Genomic DNA, 27,422 nt, shown 5'->3' on the forward strand with positions numbered 1-27,422 from the left:
CAGGCGCGCTTGTTCCATGGCGGATTGCTATTATAACGGCGGATTTGCCAGGAGCGGTTCACAGCCGAGGAGACCGACGCTCTCGGCAGGGCCGTAAAACACAGAGAAGTGACATTGAGGATGGAGAAACACACCCAGATGAGCTTCGGTTAAACAGGCGTATGATAATTTGGGTAAATGTGTAAGCTAGATTTATGCCTTTTATTTCACATCTTCATGGACACCACAATGATTTCCCTCGTGTGGAATATTTTTCCTTGTAATTATGTATGGTTTGCAAAAATGGCAACTGCTGCGTCTGTGATAGATGAGAGAAGCAAAGTGTGTGTGCGTTGTGCACACGCTACATTATGGTCAAGCATGCGGCCTTAAAATAGCATCTGAATAACGCGCCACTGACTTTAGACGAGGTTTCTCCTGGTCTGTGGCGGAATTGTTTTCTGAAACTGCAAAATAGCACCAGGGAAAGTTTGCGCCGGAACACGCCTCCTCTTTTCGCTGAACCGCCCCTGGGAGCGCAAGTTCATTCCCTAATTTACTGACATGCGTCTGTGGAGGGAAAAGTCCGCTGTGCGTCGGGTGCAAAATAGGAATGACACATCAAAGTGTCCTCAGATGTACAAAGTCAATTGCGCTGTGTGCAAGATAGGGCCCATAATCTGCAAACGGCTTATTCTGAGACACTGCTTATGATTTATGGGGATTAAAAAATAGGAGTGGGTGGATTTTTATCATTATAGGAGGGTTGTGTACACACACTGCCGACACAAATTTAGTGAATCTTAAATCATTATTTAGTAATTTAGGGGCCGTTTACGACAACTGAAAACAGAAAACTTTTAATGCGTTCTGGCCGTTCATTTATACGACAACAGTGTTGTCGTGTAAAGCCCAGCACAACTTCCAATATGTTACTAGCAGAGTGAGTATTCTTCAGTAAAGTATGATAAGCATCCGCTCCAGATCTGCACTCATTGAGTTCTGTGACATTAACAGCACATTCAGATCCTTTCATTGTGTTTTACAACATCTCTCAGTTAGCTGTCTTTTTAAATTGACCAGGACGAGAGCTGAGACCTTGAACTTTAAACATCAGATGCGTCAATATCCCACATTCGCTGCTCCACGGTTCAGACACTTCTGCTCCTCGCACCGGTGAGTTATTAGTTATTAGTTTCGCTCTCGATACTGCGCTGATGCCTCTCTGATTTCATATGATGTTTATGTGGTATATTCATTTTGCACGAGAGATTGCCACAGGGCAAACAGCTAAAGAAATCTAATTCCTGTTGATCAACTTCCATTTTTGGAAGAGTTCATGAATGAGATCAACAAATAAAGCCGAACTGCAGGATCAGCCACACATGTGTGCTCATGAGTTCATTACCGTAACTTGTCACTTACACGACTGTCAGACTGTTCATGACCACTAACTCTCATTAGAGGATCAGTAGACTGGTAGATCAGGGTTTGGGTTAGTAGAATAAGTTAATACGAATCAAAGTTACTTGTGGAGCATCAAAATAAAGTGTTGGCAGAGACAGACACAGATCTTCTGTCAGTGGGACAGTTAATATTGATCCGATTGAACTGATTGAAGACAGTGACTGATTACAGCTGGATCATGCAGTCAGATTCCAAAAATTAAATTATTGTAATTACACTTTATTACCTTTTAAAATACTCATAATCAGACTAGAGTAATTTACAGGATTAATTAATGTTCACAGAATTGCAGAAGAATCAAAGCGAAAGGTCTCGAGGTTTTGTTGGCTTTTGAGGATCACAGAGTTAAGATGAACCGTTGGAAAGACTCTCAATAAAGAGGACCTTAGTGAGCACAGGCTCTGTTGATTTCCAGAGTTGTTCAGTTGTGTTTTTTCATTATAGTCAGATAGCATGTTAATATGTAAGCCATCAGAAGAAGGCCGAACTCTGTTGAGGTCTAGACAAACTGATTTGTCACTGTGACTTTGTGTTATCTTTACATCAGCTTGTGTTCATATAGTGTGTGTGTGTGTGTGTGTGTGTGTGTGTGTGTGTGTGTGTGTGTGTGTGTGTGTGTTTGTGTTTGTGTTTGTGTGTGTGTGTATCAGAGCTCAGCTCCACTCTGATGGAGAAGATGCAGTCTCGGGATCTTCTGCTGGGTCTTCATCTGCCCGAGCTGGAGGATCTGGGTGAGTTCATCCGCTCTCTGCCCACATCGACTCTGCTGGGTCTGGGTGCGCTCACTGCGGTTCTGGCCTACTGGATCTCCCATCGCCCGCGAGCCATCGTCCCACCCTGTGACCTCCAGCACCAGTCCAGAGAAGAGCAGGTACAGGACCCAAACACACCTCCTGATCCACTATACAGGACCCAAACACACCTCCTGATCCCCTATACAGGACCCAAACACACCTCCTGATCCACTATACAGGACCCAAACACACCTCCTGATCCCCTATACTGGACCCAAACACACCTCCTGATCTCCTATACAGGACCCAAACAAACCTCCTGATCCCCTATACTGGACCCAACACACCTCCCGATCTCCTATACAGGACCCCAACACACCTCCTGATCTCCTATACAGGACCCAAACACACCTCCTGATCTCCTATACAGGACCCAAACACACCTCCTGATCCCCTATACTGGACCCAAACACACCTCCTGATCTCCTATACAGGACCCAACACACCTCCTGTTCTCCTATACAGGACCCAAACACACCTCCTGATCTCCTATACAGGACCCAAACACACCTCCTGATCTCCTATACAGTACCCCAACACACCTCCTGATCTCCTATACAGGACCCAAACACACCTCCTGTTCTCCTATACAGGACTCAAACACACCTCCTGATCACCCATACAGGACCCAAACACACCTCCTGATCCCCTATACAGGACCCAAACACACCTCCTGTTCTCCTATACAGGACCCAAACACACCTCAAACACACCTCCTGTTCTCATATACAGGACCCAAACACACCTCAAACACACCTCCTGTTCTCATATACAGGACCCAAACACACCTCCTGATCTCCTACACAGGACCCAAACACACCTCCTGATCTCCTATACAGGACCCAAACACACACCCTTTTTTTTCCTATACAGGACCCAAACACACCTCCTGTTCTCCTATACAGGACCCAAACACACCTCCTGTTCTCATATACAGGACCCAAACACACCTCCTGATCTCCTATACAGGACCCAAACACACCTCCTGTTCTCCTATACAGGACCCAAACACACCTCAAACACACCTCCTGTTCTCATATACAGGACCCAAACACACCTCCTGATCTCCTACACAGGACCCAAACACACCTCCTGATCCCCTATACAGGACCCAAACACACACCCTTTTTTTTCCTATACAGGACCCAAACACACCTCCTGTTCTCCTATACAGGACCCAAACACACCTCAAACACACCTCCTCTTCTCATGTACAGGACCCAAACACACCTCCTGATCTCCTACACAGGACCCAAACACACCTCCTGTTCTCCTATACAGGACCCAAACACACCTCCTGTTCTCCTATACAAAACTTCTCTTTGGCTCTCAACGAAGGCGGTCGCATTTTCTTACCCTCCTCTCCCTTATCTCCCCTGCTTTGCTGCTCTCGTCTCGTCTAGTCTAATGTCTTGTACTTTGAGAGACTCTCTCCGCACTGCTCTCCAAACTAAGAAATTATGGATTTGATCAACTGGTCAATTGACACCATCTTCTCGACGAGAAGCTTGGGTTCGGGGGAACCTGACTGCCCTGCCGGAACGTTCGCAGCTGGTCCCCCTCAACCAGCACTGGCCTTGGCCGAGGCTGCTGCTGGAACAACAACTCCCCCCGGAAGAGCACTGCAGTGAGACGCTCTTGCGTTCCTTTCCCCATTCCCCACAGACACCTGCTGATTGTTGACTCTGTCTGGGACCTGATCAAGGTTGTCTCCATGGCAATTGCTGTGTATCGCTATGACATCCTGTGGACTGAGGCACCTAGATTAGGATGCCAGGCGTAGCGACTCTCCAGGCCTACACAGACACGAACTCTTACATATATACAGATATGCAATCACCCCCCCCCCACCCCCCATCCCTCGCCTTCGACGCTTTGTACCACCAGTCTGACAGGCGGGTCTGTGACCAGCGCCGAAATGGCTGCAGGACCGGATGGCTGCTTGCCTGTGCTGGGTTACCTCCATCCCTCACTCCCCCTCCCCTGTTGCAAGTCTTGTGTATTCATGTTGTGTACTGATTATGTGCTAATGTTGCTGAGGTGTTTTTTACTGTTCCCAAACTGTACTCCTTACAGGAGCATAGTCTGGGGGTTGCCTTTTTTTTCTCCTCACCTCTCCTCATGTTATGTTGTATTTTTTTCCTCAATGCTCTGTCTTCCTGTCCTGTCTACCCCCTTGTCATATTGTATGTATGTTTGTATGGACAGGTTGATGGCTAATTTCGCTGGTACTTGTGACTAAGTGACAATAAAGGCTACTACTACTATACAGGACCCAACACACCTCCTGATCCCCTATACAGGACCCAAACAGACCTCCTGACCGCCCATAAAGGACCCAACACACCTCCTGATCCCCAATACAGGACCCAAACACACCTCCTGATCCCCTATACAGGACCCAAACACACCTCCTGATCTCCTATACAGGACCCAAACACACCTCCTGTTCTCCTATACAGGACCCAAACACACCTCCTGACCGCCCATAAAGGACCCAACACACCTCCTGATCCCCAATATAGGACCCAAACACACCTCCTGATCCCCTATACAGGACCCAAACACACCTCCTGATCTCCTATACAGGACCCAAACACACCTCCTGTTCTCCTATACAGGACCCAACACACCTCCTGATCCCCTATACTGGACCCAAACACACCTCCTGATCCCCTATACAGGACCCAAACACACCTCCTGATCTCCTATACAGGACCCAAACACACCTCCTGTTCTCCTATACAGGACCCAAACACACCTCCTGACCGCCCATAAAGGACCCAACACACCTCCTGATCCCCAATACAGGACCCAAACACACCTCCTGATCCCCTATACAGGACCCAAACACACCTCCTGATCCCCTATACAGGACCCAAACACACCTCCTGATCTCCTATACAGGACCCAAACACACCTCCTGATCCCCTATACTGGACCCAAACACACCTCCTGATCCCCTATACAGGACCCAAACACACCTCCTGATCTCCTATACAGGACCCAAACACACCTCCTGTTCTCCTATACAGGACCCAAACACACCTCCTGACCGCCCATAAAGGACCCAACACACCTCCTGATCCCCAATACAGGACCCAAACACACCTCCTGATCCCCTATACAGGACCCAACACACCTCCTGATCTCCTATACAGGACCCAAACACACCTCCTGTTCTCCTATACAGGACCCAACACACCTCCTGATTAGGGCTGAACGATTAATCGCAAGAAAACCGCACGCGATTTGCGATTATTTTATGCGCAGCTTGTCAGTGGAGTGCGGCTGACTGGTAGTAAATACTGCTCCATCTGAACACCAGAGGGCGCTCTCATGCAAAACACGCTAAATATGCGCCACCGCAGAAGTACAATAATGCGCATCATTCCAGGAAATCCCTATTGCTGTAGCTGAATAAACAAAAGATTGAAACGCTTGGATTAAACATGACTTATAAACACACGGCTGCCTTATTCTGTGTAAGAAGCTCATCATCTCACAGGAGGAGGAGCTCAGCTGTCGTTATGAAATGAGTTTGGAGTAAATTAATGTTATTAAATGTTGTCTTTTGTTGGACAAGAGGTTCATAAACGCTTCTCGTGTTTGGAAAGATGTTTGATACGTGTTGCTTTTTCAAATGCACTTTATAAGTGACTCAAACTCACAGTGCTTTCAGAGTGAGCCGCGTTTACAGAGCCGTACATCAATGACAAACTGCGCATAAAACATAATCGCAGCCTTTGCGATTTCAAAATCGCGATAAGCCATCTCGATTTAAGTGCGATTATATGGAAAGTGCGATTAATCGCTCAGCCCTACTCCTGATCCCCTATACAGGACCCAAACACACCTCAAACACACCTCCTGTTCTCATATACAGGACCCAAACACACCTCCTGATCCCCTATACAGGACCCAAACACACCTCCTGATCTCCTATACAGGACCCAAACAAACCTCCTGATCTCCTATACAGGACCCAAACACACCTCCTGATCTCCTATACAGGACCCAAACACACCTCCTGTTCTCCTATACAGGACCCAACACACCTCCTGATCCCCTATACAGGACCCAAACACACCTCCTGACCGCCCATACAGGACCCAACATACCTCCTGATCCCTTATACAGGAACCAAACACACCTCCTGATCCCCTATATAGGACCCAAACAATCACCCTTTTTTTCCTATACAGGACCCAACACACCTCCTGTTCTACTATACAGGACCCAAACACACCTCCTGATCTCCTATACAGGACCCCAACACACCTCCTGTTCTCCTATACAGGACCCCAACACACCTCCTGATCCCCTATACAGGACCCAACACACCTCCTGATCCCCTATACAGGACTCAAACACACCTCCTGATCTCCTATAAAGGACCCCAACACACCTCCTGATCTCCTATATTGGACCCAAACACACCTCCTGATCTCCTATACAGGACCCAAACACACCTCCTGATCTCCTATACAGGACCCAAACACACCTCCTGGTCTCCTATACAGGACCCAAACACACCTCCTGATCTCCTATACAGGACCCAAACACACCTCCTGGTCTCCTATACAGGACCCAAACACACCTCCTGATCTCCTATACAGGACCCAACACACCTCCTGTTCTCCTATACTGGACCCCAACCCACCTCCTGTTCTCCTATATTGGACCCAAACACACCTCCTGATCACCCATACAGGACCCAAACACACCTCCTGATCCCCTATACAGGACCCAAACACACCTCCTGTTCTCCTATACAGGACCCAAACACACCTCAAACACACCTCCTGTTCTCATATACAGGACCCAACACACCTCCTGATCTCCTATACAGGACCCAACACACCTCCTGTTCTACTATACAGGACCCAAACACACCTCCTGATCTCCTATACAGGACCCCAACACACCTCCTGATCCCCTATACAGGACCCAAACACACCTCCTGATCTCCTATACAGGACCCAACACACCTCCTGATCTCCTATACAGGACCCCAACACACTTCCTGATCTCCTATACAGGACCCCAACACACCTCCTGATCTCCTATACATGACCCAAACACACCCCCTGATCTCCTATACAGGACCCAAACACACCTCCTGATCTCCTATACAGGACCCAACACACCTCCTGATCTCCTATACAGGACCCAAACACACCTCCTGATCTCCTATACTGGACCCAAACACACCTCCTGATCTCCTATACAGGACCCAAACACACCTCCTGATCTCCTATACTGGACCCAAACACACCTCCTGATCTCCTATACAGGACCCAAACACACCTCCTGATCTCCTATACAGGACCCAAACACACCTCCTGATCCCCTATACTGGACCCAAACACACCTCCTGATCCCCTATACTGGACCCAAACACACCTCCTGATCTCCTATACAGGACCCAAACACACCTCCTGATCTCCTATACTGGACCCAAACACACCTCCTGATCTCCTATACAGGACCCAAACACACCTCCTGATCTCCTATACTGGACCCAAACACACCTCCTGATCTCCTATACAGGACCCCAACACACCTCCTGATCCCCTATACAGGACCCAAACACACCTCCTGATCTCCTATACAGGACCCAACACACCTCCTGATCTCCTATACAGGACCCCAACACACTTCCTGATCTCCTATACAGGACCCAACACACCTCCTGTTCTACTATACAGGACCCAAACACACCTCCTGATCTCCTATACAGGACCCCAACACACCTCCTGATCCCCTATACAGGACCCAAACACACCTCCTGATCTCCTATACAGGACCCAACACACCTCCTGATCTCCTATACAGGACCCCAACACACTTCCTGATCTCCTATACAGGACCCAAACACACCTCCTGATCCCCTATACTGGACCCAAACACACCTCCTGATCCCCTATACTGGACCCAAACACACCTCCTGATCTCCTATACAGGACCCAAACACACCTCCTGATCTCCTATACTGGACCCAAACACACCTCCTGATCTCCTATACAGGACCCAAACACACCTCCTGATCTCCTATACTGGACCCAAACACACCTCCTGATCTCCTATACAGGACCCCAACACACCTCCTTATCTCCTATACAGGACCCCAACACACCTCCTGTTCTCCTATACAGGACCCAAACACACCTCCAGATCCCCTATACAGGACCCAAACACACCCCCTGATCCCCTATACAGGACCCAAACACACCTCCTGATCTCCTATACAGGACCCAAACACACCTCCAGATCCCCTATACAGGACCCAAACACACCCCCTGATCCCCTATACAGGACCCAAACACACCTCCTGATCTCCTATACAGGACCCAAACACACCTCCAGATCCCCTATACAGGACCCAAACACACACCCTGATCCCCTATACAGGACCCAAACACACCTCCTGATCTCCTACATAATACATAAACAAATAAAATCTGTATTTTATTTTATTTCCCTCAGCCACTGCCATTATTTTTGAAGATCCTGGTTTTCTTGATCTTGGACAAACTGGATATTCTGGAAAGTGTGATTTATAGACCTAGAAAATAATCAAGTTCTTGAAAATATCAAGTTTATGTATTTTATTATGAATATAATTTATGGTAACACTTTATTTTACAGTGTCCTTGTTACACGTTACATGAACTACAGTAGTAACTGTAAATTATGCATAATTACATGCAACTAACCCTAAACCTATAGTACATGAAGTTAATTAATATTACTCAGTACTTACATGTACTATTCAATATAAATATTAACATATAAACAAATAAATCAGTAAAATAATGATAAATAATTGAAATGATTAAGTTATAAAATCCCATTAACTGAAAGCTCTTCATGGTTTACATTTCTTATTACTAATGAATTTACATGACTTTTCTTTCTTTCTTTCTTTCTTTCTTATTTTTTCTCCAATTATTGCTATTCTAGTTTATATATATATATATATATACAAAAAATAATAATATATATATAGATTTTTTTAAATTAGGTTTTGTTTTTGTTTTAATTATTTTGCTGTGTGTTTTTGTCATCTTTATTAGTTATTGTTTAAATCAAGACGGGCCTTCAGATGTGGTCTTTGACACTTGAGCACTACATGACTATCACTAGTTAGTGAGCATCATGATGTGCTCCTCACGGGTTCCTCCCTCACTAGTGTTATAAAGCATCCCATAATGCACCTCATGACTGGAGGAGAAGAGTTTGCATTGGGGTTTATTAAGCACCGTCATTATTCTTTTTTCACCTGGATGATAAATGATCAAACCAAAAGTACTTGTTCGTTGTTGTCCTGTGAGGATCAGTTTTCTGCTGAATCCTGTGTGGTCAAATCTGCCTCAGACCTGCATTTTACTCACTGTTTTGCATAAAAGCAAAAGATGTGAGACAGGTGGCCGCTTGAATCGCCCTGAAACATCAGGACAACTAGTATATACATATATATGTGTTCATACTCAGCTCAGGAGATGATTATTATATTAAGAATATTTCAGTATCCTATAAAGCTCTTGAAAGCCCTTGACACTGCAGACTAAAGAATCGAACAGGACATCTTCATCCCACAGAGACCAGGCCAATGCAAATACAAATGCAAACACAGATGCAAACAAGTACCAAACGAACAATTCAACAATACGTCTTTCATGCAGTTATTGAAATGAGCTTTAGCACAGATGTCCTCCTTTCTCAGTCTCTCTGTCCCGTTTGTGTGTTCCAGATGGGAGACGGCGCTCGACGGTCCATGATGGGCAGCGGCTCCGAGCTTCTCTCCTACTACCATGAGGACGCCAAGACCCTGTACGAGGTGTTCCAGCGAGGCCTGCACATCACAGGTGAGAATCAGTTCAGTTCAACACACACCTGCACATCACGGGTGAGAATCAGTTCAGTTCAACACACACCTGCACATAACAGGTGAGAATCAGTTCAGTTCAACACACACCTGAACATCACGGGTGAGAATCAGTTCAGTTCAACACACACCTGAACATCACAGGTGAGAATCAGTTCAGTTCAACACACACCTGCACATCACGGGTGAGAATCAGTTCAGTTCAACACACACCTGAACATCACGAGTGAGAATCAGTTCAGTTCAACACACACCTGAACATCACGAGTGAGAATCAGTTCAGTTCAACACACACCTGAACATCACAGGTGAGAATCAGTTCAGTTCAACACACACCTGCACATCACAGGTGAGAATCAGTTCAGTTCAACACACACCTGCACATCACAGGTGAGAATCAGTTCAGTTCAACACACACCTGAACATCACGAGTGAGAATCAGTTCAGTTCAACACACACCTGAACATCACAGGTGAGAATCAGTTCAGTTCAACACACACCTGCACATCACGGGTGAGAATCAGTTCAGTTCAACACACACCTGCACATCACAGGTGAGAATCAGTTCAGTTCAACACACACCTGCACATCACAGGTGAGAATCAGTTCAGTTCAACACACACCTGAACATCACGGGTGAGAATCAGTTCAGTTCAACACACACCTGAACATCACAGGTGAGAGTCAGTTCAGTTCAACACACACCTGCACATCACGAGTGAGAATCAGTTCAGTTCAACACACACCTGAACATCACGAGTGAGAATCAGTTCAGTTCAACACACACCTGAACATCACGGGTGAGAATCAGTTCAGTTCAACACACACCTGAACATCACAGGTGAGAATCAGTTCAGTTCAACACACACCTGCACATCACAGGTGAGAATCAGTTCAGTTCAACACACACCTGCACATCACGAGTGAGAATCAGTTCAGTTCAACACACACCTGAACATCACGAGTGAGAATCAGTTCAGTTCAACACACACCTGCACATCACAGGTGAGAATCAGTTCAGTTCAACACACACCTGAACATCACGAGTGAGAATCAGTTCAGTTCAACACACACCTGAACATCACGGGTGAGAATCAGTTCAGTTCAACACACACCTGCACATCACGAGTGAGAATCAGTTCAGTTCAACACACACCTGAACATCACGGGTGAGAATCAGTTCAGTTCAACACACACCTGCACATCACGAGTGAGAATCAGTTCAGCTCAACACACACCTGAACATCACAGGTGAGAATCAGTTCAGTTCAACACACACCTGCACATCACAGGTGAGAATCAGTTCAGTTCAACACACGCCTGAACATCACGGGTGAGAATCAGTTCAGTTCAACACACACCTGAACATCACAGGTGAGAATCAGTTCAGTTCAACACACACCTGAACATCACGGGTGAGAATCAGTTCAGTTCAACACACACCTGCACATCACAGGTGAGAATCAGTTCAGTTCAACACACACCTGAACATCACAGGTGAGAATCAGTTCAGTTCAACACACACCTGCACATCACAGGTGAGAATCAGTTCAGTTCAACACACACCTGAACATCACAGGTGAGAATCAGTTCAGTTCAACACACACCTGAACATCACGGGTGAGAATCAGTTCAGTTCAACACACACCTGCACATCACAGGTGAGAATCAGTTCAGTTCAACACACACCTGAACATCACAGGTGAGAATCAGTTCAGTTCAACACACACCTGCACATCACGGGTGAGAATCAGTTCAGTTCAACACACGCCTGAACATCACAGGTGAGAATCAGTTCAGTTCAACACACACCTGAACATCACAGGTGAGAATCAGTTCAGTTCAACACACACCTGAACATCACAGGTGAGAATCAGTTCAGTTCAACACACACCTGAACATCACGGGTGAGAATCAGTTCAGTTCAACACACACCTGCACATCACAGGTGAGAATCAGTTCAGTTCAACACACACCTGAACATCACAGGTGAGAATCAGTTCAGTTCAACACACACCTGCACATCACAGGTGAGAATCAGTTCAGTTCAACACACACCTGAACATCACAGGTGAGAATCAGTTCAGTTCAACACACACCTGAACATCACGGGTGAGAATCAGTTCAGTTCAACACACACCTGCACATCACAGGTGAGAATCAGTTCAGTTCAACACACACCTGAACATCACAGGTGAGAATCAGTTCAGTTCAACACACACCTGCACATCACGGGTGAGAATCAGTTCAGTTCAACACACACCTGAACATCACGAGTGAGAATCAGTTCAGTTCAACACACACCTGAACATCACGGGTGAGAATCAGTTCAGTTCAACACACACCTGCACATCACAGGTGAGAATCAGTTCAGTTCAACACACACCTGAACATCACAGGTGAGAATCAGTTCAGTTCAACACACACCTGCACATCACAGGTGAGAATCAGTTCAGTTCAACACACACCTGAACATCACAGGTGAGAATCAGTTCAGTTCAACACACACCTGAACATCACAGGTGAGAATCAGTTCAGTTCATGTGTTCAACACACACCTGAACATCACAGGTGAGAATCAGTTCAGTTCAACACACACCTGCACATCACAGGTGAGAATCAGTTCAGTTCAACACACACCTGCACATCACAGGTGAGAATCAGTTCAGTTCAACACACACCTGAACATCACAGGTGAGAATCAGTTCAGTTCAACACACACCTGCACATCACAGGTGAGAATCAGTTCAGTTCAACACACACCTGAACATCACAGGTGAGAATCAGTTCAGTTCATGTGTTCAACACACACCTGAACATCACAGGTGAGAATCAGTTCAGTTCAACACACACCTGCACATCACAGGTGAGAATCAGTTCAGTTCAACACACACCTGCACATCACGGGTGAGAATCAGTTCAGTTCAACACACACCTGCACATCACAGGTGAGAATCAGTTCAGTTCAACACACACCTGAACATCACGAGTGAGAATCAGTTCAGTTCAACACACACCTGCACATCACAGGTGAGAATCAGTTCAGTTCAACACACACCTGCACATCACAGGTGAGAATCAGTTCAGTTCAACACACACCTGAACATCACAGGTGAGAATCAGTTCAGTTCAACACACACCTGCACATCACAGGTGAGAATCAGTTCAGTTCAACACACACCTGCACATCACGGGTGAGAATCAGTTCAGTTCAACACACACCTGAACATCACAGGTGAGAATCAGTTCAGTTCAACACACACCTGCACATCACGGGTGAGAATCAGTTCAGTTCAACACACACCTGAACATCACGAGTGAGAATCAGTTCAGTTCAACACACACCTGAACATCACGAGTGAGAATCAGTTCAGTTCAACACACACCTGAACATCACAGGTGAGAATCAGTTCAGTTCAACACACACCTGCACATCACAGGTGAGAATCAGTTCAGTTCAACACACACCTGCACATCACAGGTGAGAATCAGTTCAGTTCAACACACACCTGAACATCACGAGTGAGAATCAGTTCAGTTCAACACACACCTGAACATCACAGGTGAGAATCAGTTCAGTTCAACACACACCTGCACATCACGGGTGAGAATCAGTTCAGTTCAACACACACCTGCACATCACAGGTGAGAATCAGTTCAGTTCAACACACACCTGCACATCACAGGTGAGAATCAGTTCAGTTCAACACACACCTGAACATCACGGGTGAGAATCAGTTCAGTTCAACACACACCTGAACATCACAGGTGAGAGTCAGTTCAGTTCAACACACACCTGCACATCACGAGTGAGAATCAGTTCAGTTCAACACACACCTGAACATCACGAGTGAGAATCAGTTCAGTTCAACACACACCTGAACATCACGGGTGAGAATCAGTTCAGTTCAACACACACCTGAACATCACAGGTGAGAATCAGTTCAGTTCAACACACACCTGCACATCACAGGTGAGAATCAGTTCAGTTCAACACACACCTGCACATCACGAGTGAGAATCAGTTCAGTTCAACACACACCTGAACATCACGAGTGAGAATCAGTTCAGTTCAACACACACCTGCACATCACAGGTGAGAATCAGTTCAGTTCAACACACACCTGAACATCACGAGTGAGAATCAGTTCAGTTCAACACACACCTGAACATCACGGGTGAGAATCAGTTCAGTTCAACACACACCTGCACATCACGAGTGAGAATCAGTTCAGTTCAACACACACCTGAACATCACGGGTGAGAATCAGTTCAGTTCAACACACACCTGCACATCACGAGTGAGAATCAGTTCAGCTCAACACACACCTGAACATCACAGGTGAGAATCAGTTCAGTTCAACACACACCTGCACATCACAGGTGAGAATCAGTTCAGTTCAACACACACCTGAACATCACGGGTGAGAATCAGTTCAGTTCAACACACACCTGAACATCACAGGTGAGAATCAGTTCAGTTCAACACACACCTGAACATCACGGGTGAGAATCAGTTCAGTTCAACACACACCTGCACATCACAGGTGAGAATCAGTTCAGTTCAACACACACCTGAACATCACAGGTGAGAATCAGTTCAGTTCAACACACACCTGCACATCACAGGTGAGAATCAGTTCAGTTCAACACACACCTGAACATCACAGGTGAGAATCAGTTCAGTTCAACACACACCTGAACATCACGGGTGAGAATCAGTTCAGTTCAACACACACCTGCACATCACAGGTGAGAATCAGTTCAGTTCAACACACACCTGAACATCACAGGTGAGAATCAGTTCAGTTCAACACACACCTGCACATCACGGGTGAGAATCAGTTCAGTTCAACACACGCCTGAACATCACGGGTGAGAATCAGTTCAGTTCAACACACACCTGAACATCACAGGTGAGAATCAGTTCAGTTCAACACACACCTGAACATCACGGGTGAGAATCAGTTCAGTTCAACACACACCTGCACATCACAGGTGAGAATCAGTTCAGTTCAACACACACCTGAACATCACAGGTGAGAATCAGTTCAGTTCAACACACACCTGCACATCACAGGTGAGAATCAGTTCAGTTCAACACACACCTGAACATCACAGGTGAGAATCAGTTCAGTTCAACACACACCTGAACATCACGGGTGAGAATCAGTTCAGTTCAACACACACCTGCACATCACAGGTGAGAATCAGTTCAGTTCAACACACACCTGAACATCACAGGTGAGAATCAGTTCAGTTCAACACACACCTGCACATCACGGGTGAGAATCAGTTCAGTTCAACACACACCTGAACATCACGAGTGAGAATCAGTTCAGTTCAACACACACCTGAACATCACGGGTGAGAATCAGTTCAGTTCAACACACACCTGCACATCACAGGTGAGAATCAGTTCAGTTCAACACACACCTGAACATCACAGGTGAGAATCAGTTCAGTTCAACACACACCTGCACATCACAGGTGAGAATCAGTTCAGTTCAACACACACCTGAACATCACAGGTGAGAATCAGTTCAGTTCAACACACACCTGAACATCACAGGTGAGAATCAGTTCAGTTCATGTGTTCAACACACACCTGAACATCACAGGTGAGAATCAGTTCAGTTCAACACACACCTGCACATCACAGGTGAGAATCAGTTCAGTTCAACACACACCTGCACATCACAGGTGAGAATCAGTTCAGTTCAACACACACCTGAACATCACAGGTGAGAATCAGTTCAGTTCAACACACACCTGCACATCACAGGTGAGAATCAGTTCAGTTCAACACACACCTGAACATCACAGGTGAGAATCAGTTCAGTTCATGTGTTCAACACACACCTGAACATCACAGGTGAGAATCAGTTCAGTTCAACACACACCTGCACATCACAGGTGAGAATCAGTTCAGTTCAACACACACCTGCACATCACGGGTGAGAATCAGTTCAGTTCAACACACACCTGCACATCACAGGTGAGAATCAGTTCAGTTCAACACACACCTGAACATCACGAGTGAGAATCAGTTCAGTTCAACACACACCTGCACATCACAGGTGAGAATCAGTTCAGTTCAACACACACCTGCACATCACAGGTGAGAATCAGTTCAGTTCAACACACACCTGAACATCACAGGTGAGAATCAGTTCAGTTCAACACACACCTGCACATCACAGGTGAGAATCAGTTCAGTTCAACACACACCTGCACATCACAGGTGAGAATCAGTTCAGTTCAACACACACCTGCACATCACAGGTGAGAATCAGTTCAGTTCAACACACACCTGAACATCACAGGTGAGAATCAGTTCAGTTCAACACACACCTGCACATCACAGGTGAGAATCAGTTCAGTTCAACACACACCTGAACATCACAGGTGAGAATCAGTTCAGTTCATGTGTTCAACACACACCTGAACATCACAGGTGAGAATCAGTTCAGTTCAACACACACCTGCACATCACAGGTGAGAATCAGTTCAGTTCAACACACACCTGAACATCACGAGTGAGAATCAGTTCAGTTCAACACACACCTGCACATCACGGGTGAGAATCAGTTCAGTTCAACACACACCTGCACATCACAGGTGAGAATCAGTTCAGTTCAACACACACCTGAACATCACGAGTGAGAATCAGTTCAGTTCAACACACACCTGCACATCACAGGTGAGAATCAGTTCAGTTCAACACACACCTGCACATCACAGGTGAGAATCAGTTCAGTTCAACACACACCTGCACATCACAGGTGAGAATCAGTTCAGTTCAACACACACCTGAACATCACAGGTGAGAATCAGTTCAGTTCAACACACACCTGCACATCACAGGTGAGAATCAGTTCAGTTCAACACACACCTGCACATCACAGGTGAGAATCAGTTCAGTTCAACACACACCTGAACATCACAGGTGAGAATCAGTTCAGTTCAACACACACCTGAACATCACAGGTGAGAATCAGTTCAGTTCAACACACACCTGAACATCACAGGTGAGAATCAGTTCAGTTCAACACACACCTGAACATCACGAGTGAGAATCAGTTCAGTTCAACACACACCTGCACATCACAGGTGAGAATCAGTTCAGTTCAACACACACCTGAACATCACAGGTGAGAATCAGTTCAGTTCAACACACACCTGAACATCACAGGTGAGAATCAGTTCAGTTCAACACACACCTGAACATCACGGGTGAGAATCAGTTCAGTTCAACACACACCTGCACATCACAGGTGAGAATCAGTTCAGTTCAACACACACCTGAACATCACAGGTGAGAATCAGTTCAGTTCAACACACACCTGAACATCACAGGTGAGAATCAGTTCAGTTCAACACACACCTGAACATCACGAGTGAGAATCAGTTCAGTTCAACACACACCTGAACATCACAGGTGAGAATCAGTTCAGTTCAACACACACCTGCACATCACAGGTGAGAATCAGTTCAGTTCAACACACACCTGAACATCACAGGTGAGAATCAGTTCAGTTCAACACACACCTGCACATCACGGGTGAGAATCAGTTCAGTTCAACACACACCTGAACATCACAGGTGAGAATCAGTTCAGTTCAACACACACCTGCACATCACGGGTGAGAATCAGTTCAGTTCAACACACACCTGAACATCACAGGTGAGAATCAGTTCAGTTCAACACACACCTGAACATCACAGGTGAGAATCAGTTCAGTTCAACACACACCTGAACATCACGAGTGAGAATCAGTTCAGTTCATGTGTTCAACACACACCTGCACATCACGGGTGAGAATCAGTTCAGTTCAACACACACCTGAACATCACAGGTGAGAATCAGTTCAGTTCAACACACACCTGAACATCACGGGTGAGAATCAGTTCAGTTCAACACACACCTGAACATCACGAGTGAGAATCAGTTCAGTTCAACACACACCTGAACATCACAGGTGAGAATCAGTTCAGTTCAACACACACCTGAACATCACAGGTGAGAATCAGTTCAGTTCAACACACACCTGAACATCACAGGTGAGAATCAGTTCAGTTCAACACACACCTGAACATCACGAGTGAGAATCAGTTCAGTTCAACACACACCTGAACATCACAGGTGAGAATCAGTTCAGTTCAACACACACCTGCACATCACAGGTGAGAATCAGTTCAGTTCAACACACACCTGAACATCACGGGTGAGAATCAGTTCAGTTCAACACACACCTGAACATCACAGGTGAGAATCAGTTCAGTTCAACACACACCTGCACATCACAGGTGAGAGTCAGTTCAGTTCAACACACACCTGCACATCACAGGTGAGAATCAGTTCAGTTCAACACACACCTGAACATCACAGGTGAGAATCAGTTCAGTTCAACACACACCTGAACATCACAGGTGAGAATCAGTTCAGTTCAACACACACCTGAACATCACAGGTGAGAATCAGTTCAGTTCAACACACACCTGAACATCACAGGTGAGAATCAGTTCAGTTCAACACACACCTGAACATCACAGGTGAGAATCAGTTCAGTTCAACACACACCTGCACATCACGAGTGAGAATCAGTTCAGTTCAACACACACCTGAACATCACGAGTGAGAATCAGTTCAGTTCAACACACACCTGCACATCACGGGTGAGAATCAGTTCAGTTCAACACACACCTGAACATCACAGGTGAGAATCAGTTCAGTTCAACACACACCTGAACATCACGAGTGAGAATCAGTTCAGTTCAACACACACCTGAACATCACGAGTGAGAATCAGTTCAGTTCAACACACACCTGAACATCACAGGTGAGAGTCAGTTCAGTTCAACACACACCTGAACATCACAGGTGAGAGTCAGTTCAGTTCAACACACACCTGCACATCACGGGTGAGAATCAGTTCAGTTCAACACACACCTGAACATCACAGGTGAGAATCAGTTCAGTTCAACACACACCTGAACATCACGAGTGAGAATCAGTTCAGTTCAACACACACCTGAACATCACGAGTGAGAATCAGTTCAGTTCAACACACACCTGAACATCACAGGTGAGAATCAGTTCAGTTCAACACACACCTGAACATCACGGGTGAGAATCAGTTCAGTTCAACACACACCTGAACATCACAGGTGAGAATCAGTTCAGTTCAACACACACCTGAACATCACGAGTGAGAATCAGTTCAGTTCAACACACACCTGAACATCACAGGTGAGAATCAGTTCAGTTCAACACACACCTGAACATCACGAGTGAGAATCAGTTCAGTTCAACACACACCTGAACATCACAGGTGAGAATCAGTTCAGTTCAACACACACCTGCACATCACAGGTGAGAATCAGTTCAGTTCAACACACACCTGAACATCACGAGTGAGAATCAGTTCAGTTCAACACACACCTGAACATCACGAGTGAGAATCAGTTCAGTTCAACACACACCTGAACATCACAGGTGAGAATCAGTTCAGTTCAACACACACCTGAACATCACGAGTGAGAATCAGTTCAGTTCAACACACACCTGCACATCACGGGTGAGAATCAGTTCAGTTCAACACACACCTGAACATCACAGGTGAGAATCAGTTCAGTTCAACACACACCTGAACATCACGAGTGAGAATCAGTTCAGTTCAACACACACCTGCACATCACGGGTGAGAATCAGTTCAGTTCATGTGTTCAACACACACCTGAACATCACAGGTGAGAATCAGTTCAGTTCAACACACACCTGCACATCACGGGTGAGAATCAGTTCAGTTCAACACACACCTGCACATCACAGGTGAGAATCAGTTCAGTTCAACACACACCTGAACATCACAGGTGAGAATCAGTTCAGTTCAACACACACCTGAACATCACAGGTGAGAATCAGTTCAGTTCAACACACACCTGCACATCACAGGTGAGAATCAGTTCAGTTCAACACACACCTGAACATCACGGGTGAGAATCAGTTCAGTTCAACACACACCTGCACATCACGGGTGAGAATCAGTTCAGTTCAACACACACCTGCACATCACAGGTGAGAATCAGTTCAGTTCAACACACACCTGAACATCACAGGTGAGAATCAGTTCAGTTCAACACACACCTGAACATCACAGGTGAGAATCAGTTCAGTTCAACACACACCTGAACATCACAGGTGAGAGTCAGTTCAGTTCAACACACACCTGAACATCACAGGTGAGAGTCAGTTCAGTTCAACACACACATCATGTTCACTGGATTCAGAAACACTCAGCCCAGAGAGGCTCACCACCGCACACCCTGAATCTGATTCAGGCAAATCATGTTCAGTCACACAGTGCCTCATCTGTGGTCACATCTGAACGGGTCACACCAGTAACATCACACACTAAAACACTCGTCTTGTTGAAGGCTTATACAGTAAATATATAGTGACGGATCGACTGCCTCTCCCTAGTAATCAGCGCCACCCCGTCCCTTAACTCGCCGCCCTTCGCCAGGGTCCCGACTGGAGTGTGTGTGATTGGAGAGGAGGGATTGGCGGTGTGTGATGAGGCACGTGATGAGTGTGTGTGTGATTGGAGAGGAGGGATTGGCGGTGTGTGATGAGGCACGTGATGAGTGTGTGTGTGATTGGAGAGGAGGGATTGGCGGTGTGTGATGAGGCACGTGATGAGTGTGTGTGATTGGAGAGGAGGGATTGGCGGTGTGTGATGAGGCACGTGATGAGTGTGTGTGTGATTGGAGAGGAGGGATTGGCGGTGTGTGATGAGGCACGTGATGAGTGTGTGTGTGATTGGAGAGGAGGGATTGGCGGTGTGTGATGAGGCACGTGATGAGTGTGTGTGTGATTGGAGAGGAGGGATTGGCGGTGTGTGATGAGGCACGTGATGAGTGTGTGTGTGATTGGAGAGGAGGGATTGGCGGTGTGTGATGAGGCACGTGATGAGTGTGTGTGTGATTGGAGAGGAGGGATTGGCGGTGTGTGATGAGGCACGTGATGAGTGTGTGTGTGTGATTGGAGAGGAGGGATTGGCGGTGTGTGATGAGGCACGTGATGAGTGTGTGTGTGATTGGAGAGAAGGGATTGGCGGTGTGTGATGAGGCATGTGATGAGTGTGTGTGTGATTGGAGAGGAGGGATTGGCGGTGTGTGATGAGGCACGTGATGAGTGTGTGTGTGATTGGAGAGGAGGGATTGGCGGTGTGTGATGAGGCACGTGATGAGTGTGTGTGTGATTGGAGAGGAGGGATTGGCGGTGTGTGATGAGGCACGTGATGAGTGTGTGTGTGATTGGAGAGGAGGGATTGGCGGTGTGTGATGAGGCACGTGATGAGTGTGTGTGTGATTGGAGAGGAGGGATTGGCGGTGTGTGATGAGGCACGTGATGAATGTGTGTGTGATTGGAGAGGAGGGATTGGCGGTGTGTGATGAGGCACGTGATGAGTGTGTGTGTGATTGGAGAGGAGGGATTGGCGGTGTGTGATGAGGCACGTGATGAGTGTGTGTGTGATTGGAGAGGAGGGATTGGCGGTGTGTGATGAGGCACGTGATGAGTGTGTGTGATTGGAGAGGAGGGATTGGCGGTGTGTGATGAGGCACGTGATGAGTGTGTGTGTGATTGGAGAGGAGGGATTGGCGGTGTGTGATGAGGCACGTGATGAGTGTGTGTGTGATTGGAGAGGAGGGATTGGCGGTGTGTGATGAGGCACGTGATGAGTGTGTGTGTGTGATTGGAGAGGAGGGATTGGCGGTGTGTGATGAGGCACGTGATGAGTGTGTGTGTGATTGGAGAGAAGGGATTGGCGGTGTGTGATGAGGCATGTGATGAGTGTGTGTGTGATTGGAGAGGAGGGATTGGCGGTGTGTGATGAGGCACGTGATGAGTGTGTGTGTGATTGGAGAGGAGGGATTGGCGGTGTGTGATGAGGCACGTGATGAGTGTGTGTGTGATTGGAGAGGAGGGATTGGCGGTGTGTGATGAGGCACGTGATGAGTGTGTGTGTGATTGGAGAGAAGGGATTGGCGGTGTGTGATGAGGCACGTGATGAGTGTGTGTGTGATTGGAGAGGAGGGATTGGCGGTGTGTGATGAGGCACGTAATGAGTGTGTGTGTGATTGGAGAGAAGGGATTGGCGGTGTGTGATGAGGCACGTGATGAGTGTGTGTGTGATTGGAGAGGAGGGACTGGCGGTGTGTGATGAGGCACGTGATGAGTGTGTGTGTGTGATTGGAGAGGAGGGATTGGCGGTGTGTGATGAGGCACGTGATGAGTGTGTGTGATTGGAGAGGAGGGATTGGCGGTGTGTGATGAGGCACGTGATGAGTGTGTGTGTGATTGGAGAGGAGGGATTGGCGGTGTGTGATGAGGCACGTGATGAGTGTGTGTGTGTGATTGAAGAGGAGGGACTGGCGGTGTGTGATGAGGCACGTGATGAGTGTGTGTGTGTGATTGGAGAGGAGGGATTGGCGGTGTGTGATGAGGCACGTGATGAGTGTGTGTGTGATTGGAGAGGAGGGATTGGCGGTGTGTGATGAGGCACGTGATGAGTGTGTGTGATTGGAGAGGAGGGATTGGCGGTGTGTGATGAGGCACGTGATGAGTGTGTGTGTGTGATTGGAGAGGAGGGATTGGCGGTGTGTGATGAGGCACGTGATGAGTGTGTGTGATTGGAGAGAAGGGATTGGCGGTGTGTGATGAGGCACGTGATGAGTGTGTGTGTGTGATTGAAGAGGAGGGATTGGCGGTGTGTGATGAGGCACGTGATGAGTGTGTGTGTGTGATTGAAGAGGAGGGACTGGCGGTGTGTGATGAGGCACGTGATGAGTGTGTGTGTGATTGGAGAGAAGGGATTGGCGGTGTGTGATGAGGCACGTGATGAGTGTGTGTGTGTGATTGAAGAGGAGGGACTGGCGGTGTGTGATGAGGCACGTGATGAGTGTGTGTGTGATTGGAGAGGAGGGATTGGCGGTGTGTGATGAGGCACGTGATGAGTGTGTGTGTGATTGGAGAGGAGGGATTGGCGGTGTGTGATGAGGCACGTGATGAGTGTGTGTGTGATTGGAGAGGAGGGATTGGCGGTGTGTGATGAGGCACGTGATGAGTGTGTGTGTGATTGGAGAGGAGGGATTGGCGGTGTGTGATGAGGCACGTGATGAGTGTGTGTGTGATTGAAGAGGAGGGATTGGCGGTGTGTGATGAGGCACGTGATGAGTGTGTGTGTGATTGGAGAGGAGGGATTGGCGGTGTGTGATGAGGCACGTGATGAGTGTGTGTGTGATTGGAGAGAAGGGATTGGCGGTGTGTGATGAGGCACGTGATGAGTGTGTGTGTGATTGGAGAGGAGGGATTGGCGGTGTGTGATGAGGCACGTGATGAGTGTGTGTGTGATTGGAGAGGAGGGACTGGCGGTGTGTGATGAGGCACGTGATGAGTGTGTGTGTGATTGGAGAGGAGGGATTGGCGGTGTGTGATGAGGCACGTGATGAGTGTGTGTGTGATTGGAGAGAAGGGATTGGCGGTGTGTGATGAGGCACGTGATGAGTGTGTGTGTGATTGGAGAGGAGGGATTGGCGGTGTGTGATGAGGCACGTGATGAGTGTGTGTGTGATTGGAGAGAAGGGATTGGCGGTGTGTGATGAGGCACGTGATGAGTGTGTGTGTTTGATTGGAGAGGAGGGATTGGCGGTGTGTGATGAGGCACGTGATGAGTGTGTGTGTGATTGGAGAGGAGGGATTGGCGGTGTGTGATGAGGCACGTGATGAGTGTGTGTGTGATTGGAGAGGAGGGATTGGCGGTGTGTGATGAGGCACGTGATGAGTGTGTGTGTGATTGGAGAGGAGGGATTGGCGGTGTGTGATGAGGCACGTGATGAGTGTGTGTGTGATTGGAGAGGAGGGATTGGCGGTGTGTGATGAGGCACGTGATGAGTGTGTGTGTGATTGGAGAGGAGGGATTGGCGGTGTGTGATGAGGCACGTGATGAGTGTGTGTGTGATTGGAGAGGAGGGATTGGCGGTGTGTGATGAGGCACGTGATGAGTGTGTGTGTGATTGGAGAGGAGGGATTGGCGGTGTGTGATGAGGCACGTGATGAGTGTGTGTGTGTGATTGGAGAGGAGGGATTGGCGGTGTGTGATGAGGCACGTGATGAGTGTGTGTGTGATTGGAGAGAAGGGATTGGCGGTGTGTGATGAGGCACGTGATGAGTGTGTGTGTGATTGGAGAGAAGGGATTGGCGGTGTGTGATGAGGCACGTGATGAGTGTGTGTGTGATTGGAGAGGAGGGATTGGCGGTGTGTGATGAGGCACGTGATGAGTGTGTGTGTGATTGAAGAGGAGGGATTGGCGGTGTGTGATGAGGCACGTGATGAGTGTGTGTGTGATTGGAGAGGAGGGATTGGCGGTGTGTGATGAGGCACGTGATGAGTGTGTGTGTGTGATTGGAGAGGAGGGATTGGCGGTGTGTGATGAGGCACGTGATGAGTGTGTGTGTGATTGGAGAGGAGGGATTGGCGGTGTGTGATGAGGCACGTGATGAGTGTGTGTGTGATTGAAGAGGAGGGATTGGCGGTGTGTGATGAGGCACGTGATGAGTGTGTGTGTGATTGGAGAGGAGGGATTGGCGGTGTGTGATGAGGCACGTGATGAGTGTGTGTGTGTGATTGGAGAGGAGGGATTGGCGGTGTGTGATGAGGCACGTGATGAGTGTGTGTGTGATTGAAGAGGAGGGATTGGCGGTGTGTGATGAGGCACGTGATGAGTGTGTGTGTGATTGGAGAGGAGGGATTGGCGGTGTGTGATGAGGCACGTGATGAGTGTGTGTGATTGGAGAGGAGGGATTGGCGGTGTGTGATGAGGCACGTGATGAGTGTGTGTGTGATTGAAGAGGAGGGATTGGCGGTGTGTGATGAGGCACGTGATGAGTGTGTGTGTGATTGGAGAGGAGGGATTGGCGGTGTGTGATGAGGCACGTGATGAGTGTGTGTGTGATTGGAGAGGAGGGACTGGCGGTGTGTGATGAGGCACGTGATGAGTGTGTGTGTGTGATTGGAGAGGAGGGATTGGCGGTGTGTGATGAGGCACGTGATGAGTGTGTGTGTGATTGGAGAGGAGGGATTGGCGGTGTGTGATGAGGCACGTGATGAGTGTGTGTGATTGGAGAGGAGGGATTGGCGGTGTGTGATGAGGCACGTGATGAGTGTGTGTGTGATTGAAGAGGAGGGATTGGCGGTGTGTGATGAGGCACGTGATGAGTGTGTGTGTGATTGGAGAGGAGGGATTGGCGGTGTGTGATGAGGCACGTGATGAGTGTGTGTGTGATTGGAGAGGAGGGATTGGCGGTGTGTGATGAGGCACGTGATGAGTGTGTGTGTGATTGGAGAGGAGGGATTGGCGGTGTGTGATGAGGCACGTGATGAGTGTGTGTGTGATTGGAGAGGAGGGATTGGCGGTGTGTGATGAGGCACGTGATGAGTGTGTGTGTGTGATTGGAGAGGAGGGACTGGCGGTGTGTGATGAGGCACGTGATGAGTGTGTGTGTGTGATTGGAGAGGAGGGATTGGCGGTGTGTGATGAGGCACACCTGACGAGAATGAAGCCTCATCACCGCCGCTGTTAAACGCTGAGCGCCTCTCCTCGAGACACCGCTCTCCTCCCTGTGCTTGCACACTGGTGTCCTCCTGGGTCCAGGAAGATAGTGTGGAGCTGACACCACTCCCTCTGTGTCTGTCGTTTGCTCCTCCCGCCACAATATATATATATAAGAGTTCAAGTGCATGATATTCTGAAGGCCACTGTTTAATTTTAACCCTGAGCTCGACTTCACCGCGTGATGAATTACTGCTTCCTGTAACCACACACACACACATTACTGCACCAGACCAACAGCACTGAATTAAACACTGTATATTTACATAGAAACCACTGTTGAACAGAGAATAAAGGGTCGTATGGGAAACACTTTATTATAGTTAATGCATTAATTAACAACAAGCATTTTTTACAGTATTTCTTAAGCTTTGTTAGCGTTAGTTAATAAAAATACACCTGTTTATTGTTACTTCATGTTTGCTCAGGTCCATTAAACAATATAAACAGATGCAACTTTTGATCAAGTATTAGTAAATGTTGAGATTAACATGAACTAAGATGAATAATGCTTTAGAGGTATGGATCATGGTTAGCTGATGTTGTGTTTGAGATGATCGGATCTGACGTCTCTCTCACTTCTGATGTTCTGAGCAGGTGACGGACCGTTTCTAGGCTCCAGACTCCCCAATCAACCCTACAAATGGCTGTCCTATAAAGAGGTGAGTGAAGGAGTGTTGTGTGGTGTGTGTAAGCGCTGGTCCGACGCGGTCTGAGCTGTGTGTGTGTGTGTGTGTGTCCCGCAGGTGTTCCGCAGGGCAGAAGACTTGGGCTCGGGTCTGTTGTCTCAGGGATGTCAGCCCAATACGGCTCAGTTCATCGGGGTGTTCGCACAGAACAGGCCTGAGGTAAAACACCATCCTCCTAAAAGAGCAGTTCACTTTAAAATGAAAATTAGCCCATGATTTACTCTCCCTCAAGTCATCCTAGGTGTATATGACATTCTTCTTTCAGACGAATACAATCAGAGTTATATTAATAAATGACCTGGCTCTTCCAAGCTTTATAATGGCAGTGGATTGCAACCAACAGAATGAAGCTCAGAAAAGTGCATCTATCCATGATAAAAGTGCATCTATCCATGATAAAAGTGCATCTATCCATGATAAAAGTGCATCTATCCATCATAAAAGTGCATCTATCCATCATAAAAGTGCATCTATCCATCATAAAAGTGCATGTATCCATGATAATGTGGATCTATCCATAATAAAAGTGCATCCATCCATCCATGTGTAAGAAAAATATTCATATTTAAAACTTCATAAAGTACAATAACTAGCTTCTGGCCAAAGAAACATACGGATCTGATTTAAGTGTAAAGCACAACTTATACGAGTAATGCGACGCGCTGCTGATATTTACGCTACGCCATGATGCACTGCGCTACTTCTGATGTCGTAAGGTGCACTTTAGCCGTCAGTAGACTGTGAATGGCCGTTAGGCCGGAAGCTAGCATTTTACGTTATAAAGTTTTAAATATGAATATTTTTCTTACACAAACTCGTTTTGCTTCAGAAGGCCTTTATTAACCCCCCGGAGCCATTTGGAGATGCACTTTTATGATTGATAGATGCACTTTTATGATGGACAGATGCACTTTTATGATTGAT

At 47.2% G+C, this 27,422-nt stretch overlaps 1 protein-coding gene across 2 annotated transcripts in view; it reads left to right on the plus strand.

Annotated features, from left to right (window-relative positions):
• The window catches only part of acsl6 (acyl-CoA synthetase long chain family member 6), a 63,985-nt gene that overhangs the window by 7,402 nt on the left and 29,161 nt on the right, over positions 1-27,422 (plus strand). The window contains exons 2-6 of one of the 2 annotated variants that reach the window (XM_079846767.1): positions 1,063-1,155; positions 2,097-2,317; positions 9,997-10,111; positions 26,407-26,471; positions 26,556-26,657. In XM_079846767.1, coding sequence (XP_079702893.1) covers positions 2,114-2,317; positions 9,997-10,111; positions 26,407-26,471; positions 26,556-26,657 — 486 coding nt within the window. In that variant the 5' untranslated portion in view covers positions 1,063-1,155; positions 2,097-2,113. The remainder of the gene's footprint in view (positions 1-1,062; positions 1,156-2,096; positions 2,318-9,996; positions 10,112-26,406; positions 26,472-26,555; positions 26,658-27,422) is intronic. The other variant, XM_079846766.1, reaches the window with a different exon arrangement.

The sequence above is a fragment of the Squalius cephalus genome, assembly GCF_949319135.1.
Source record: "Squalius cephalus genome assembly, chromosome: 17".
Classification (NCBI taxonomy): Eukaryota; Metazoa; Chordata; class Actinopteri; order Cypriniformes; family Leuciscidae; genus Squalius; species Squalius cephalus.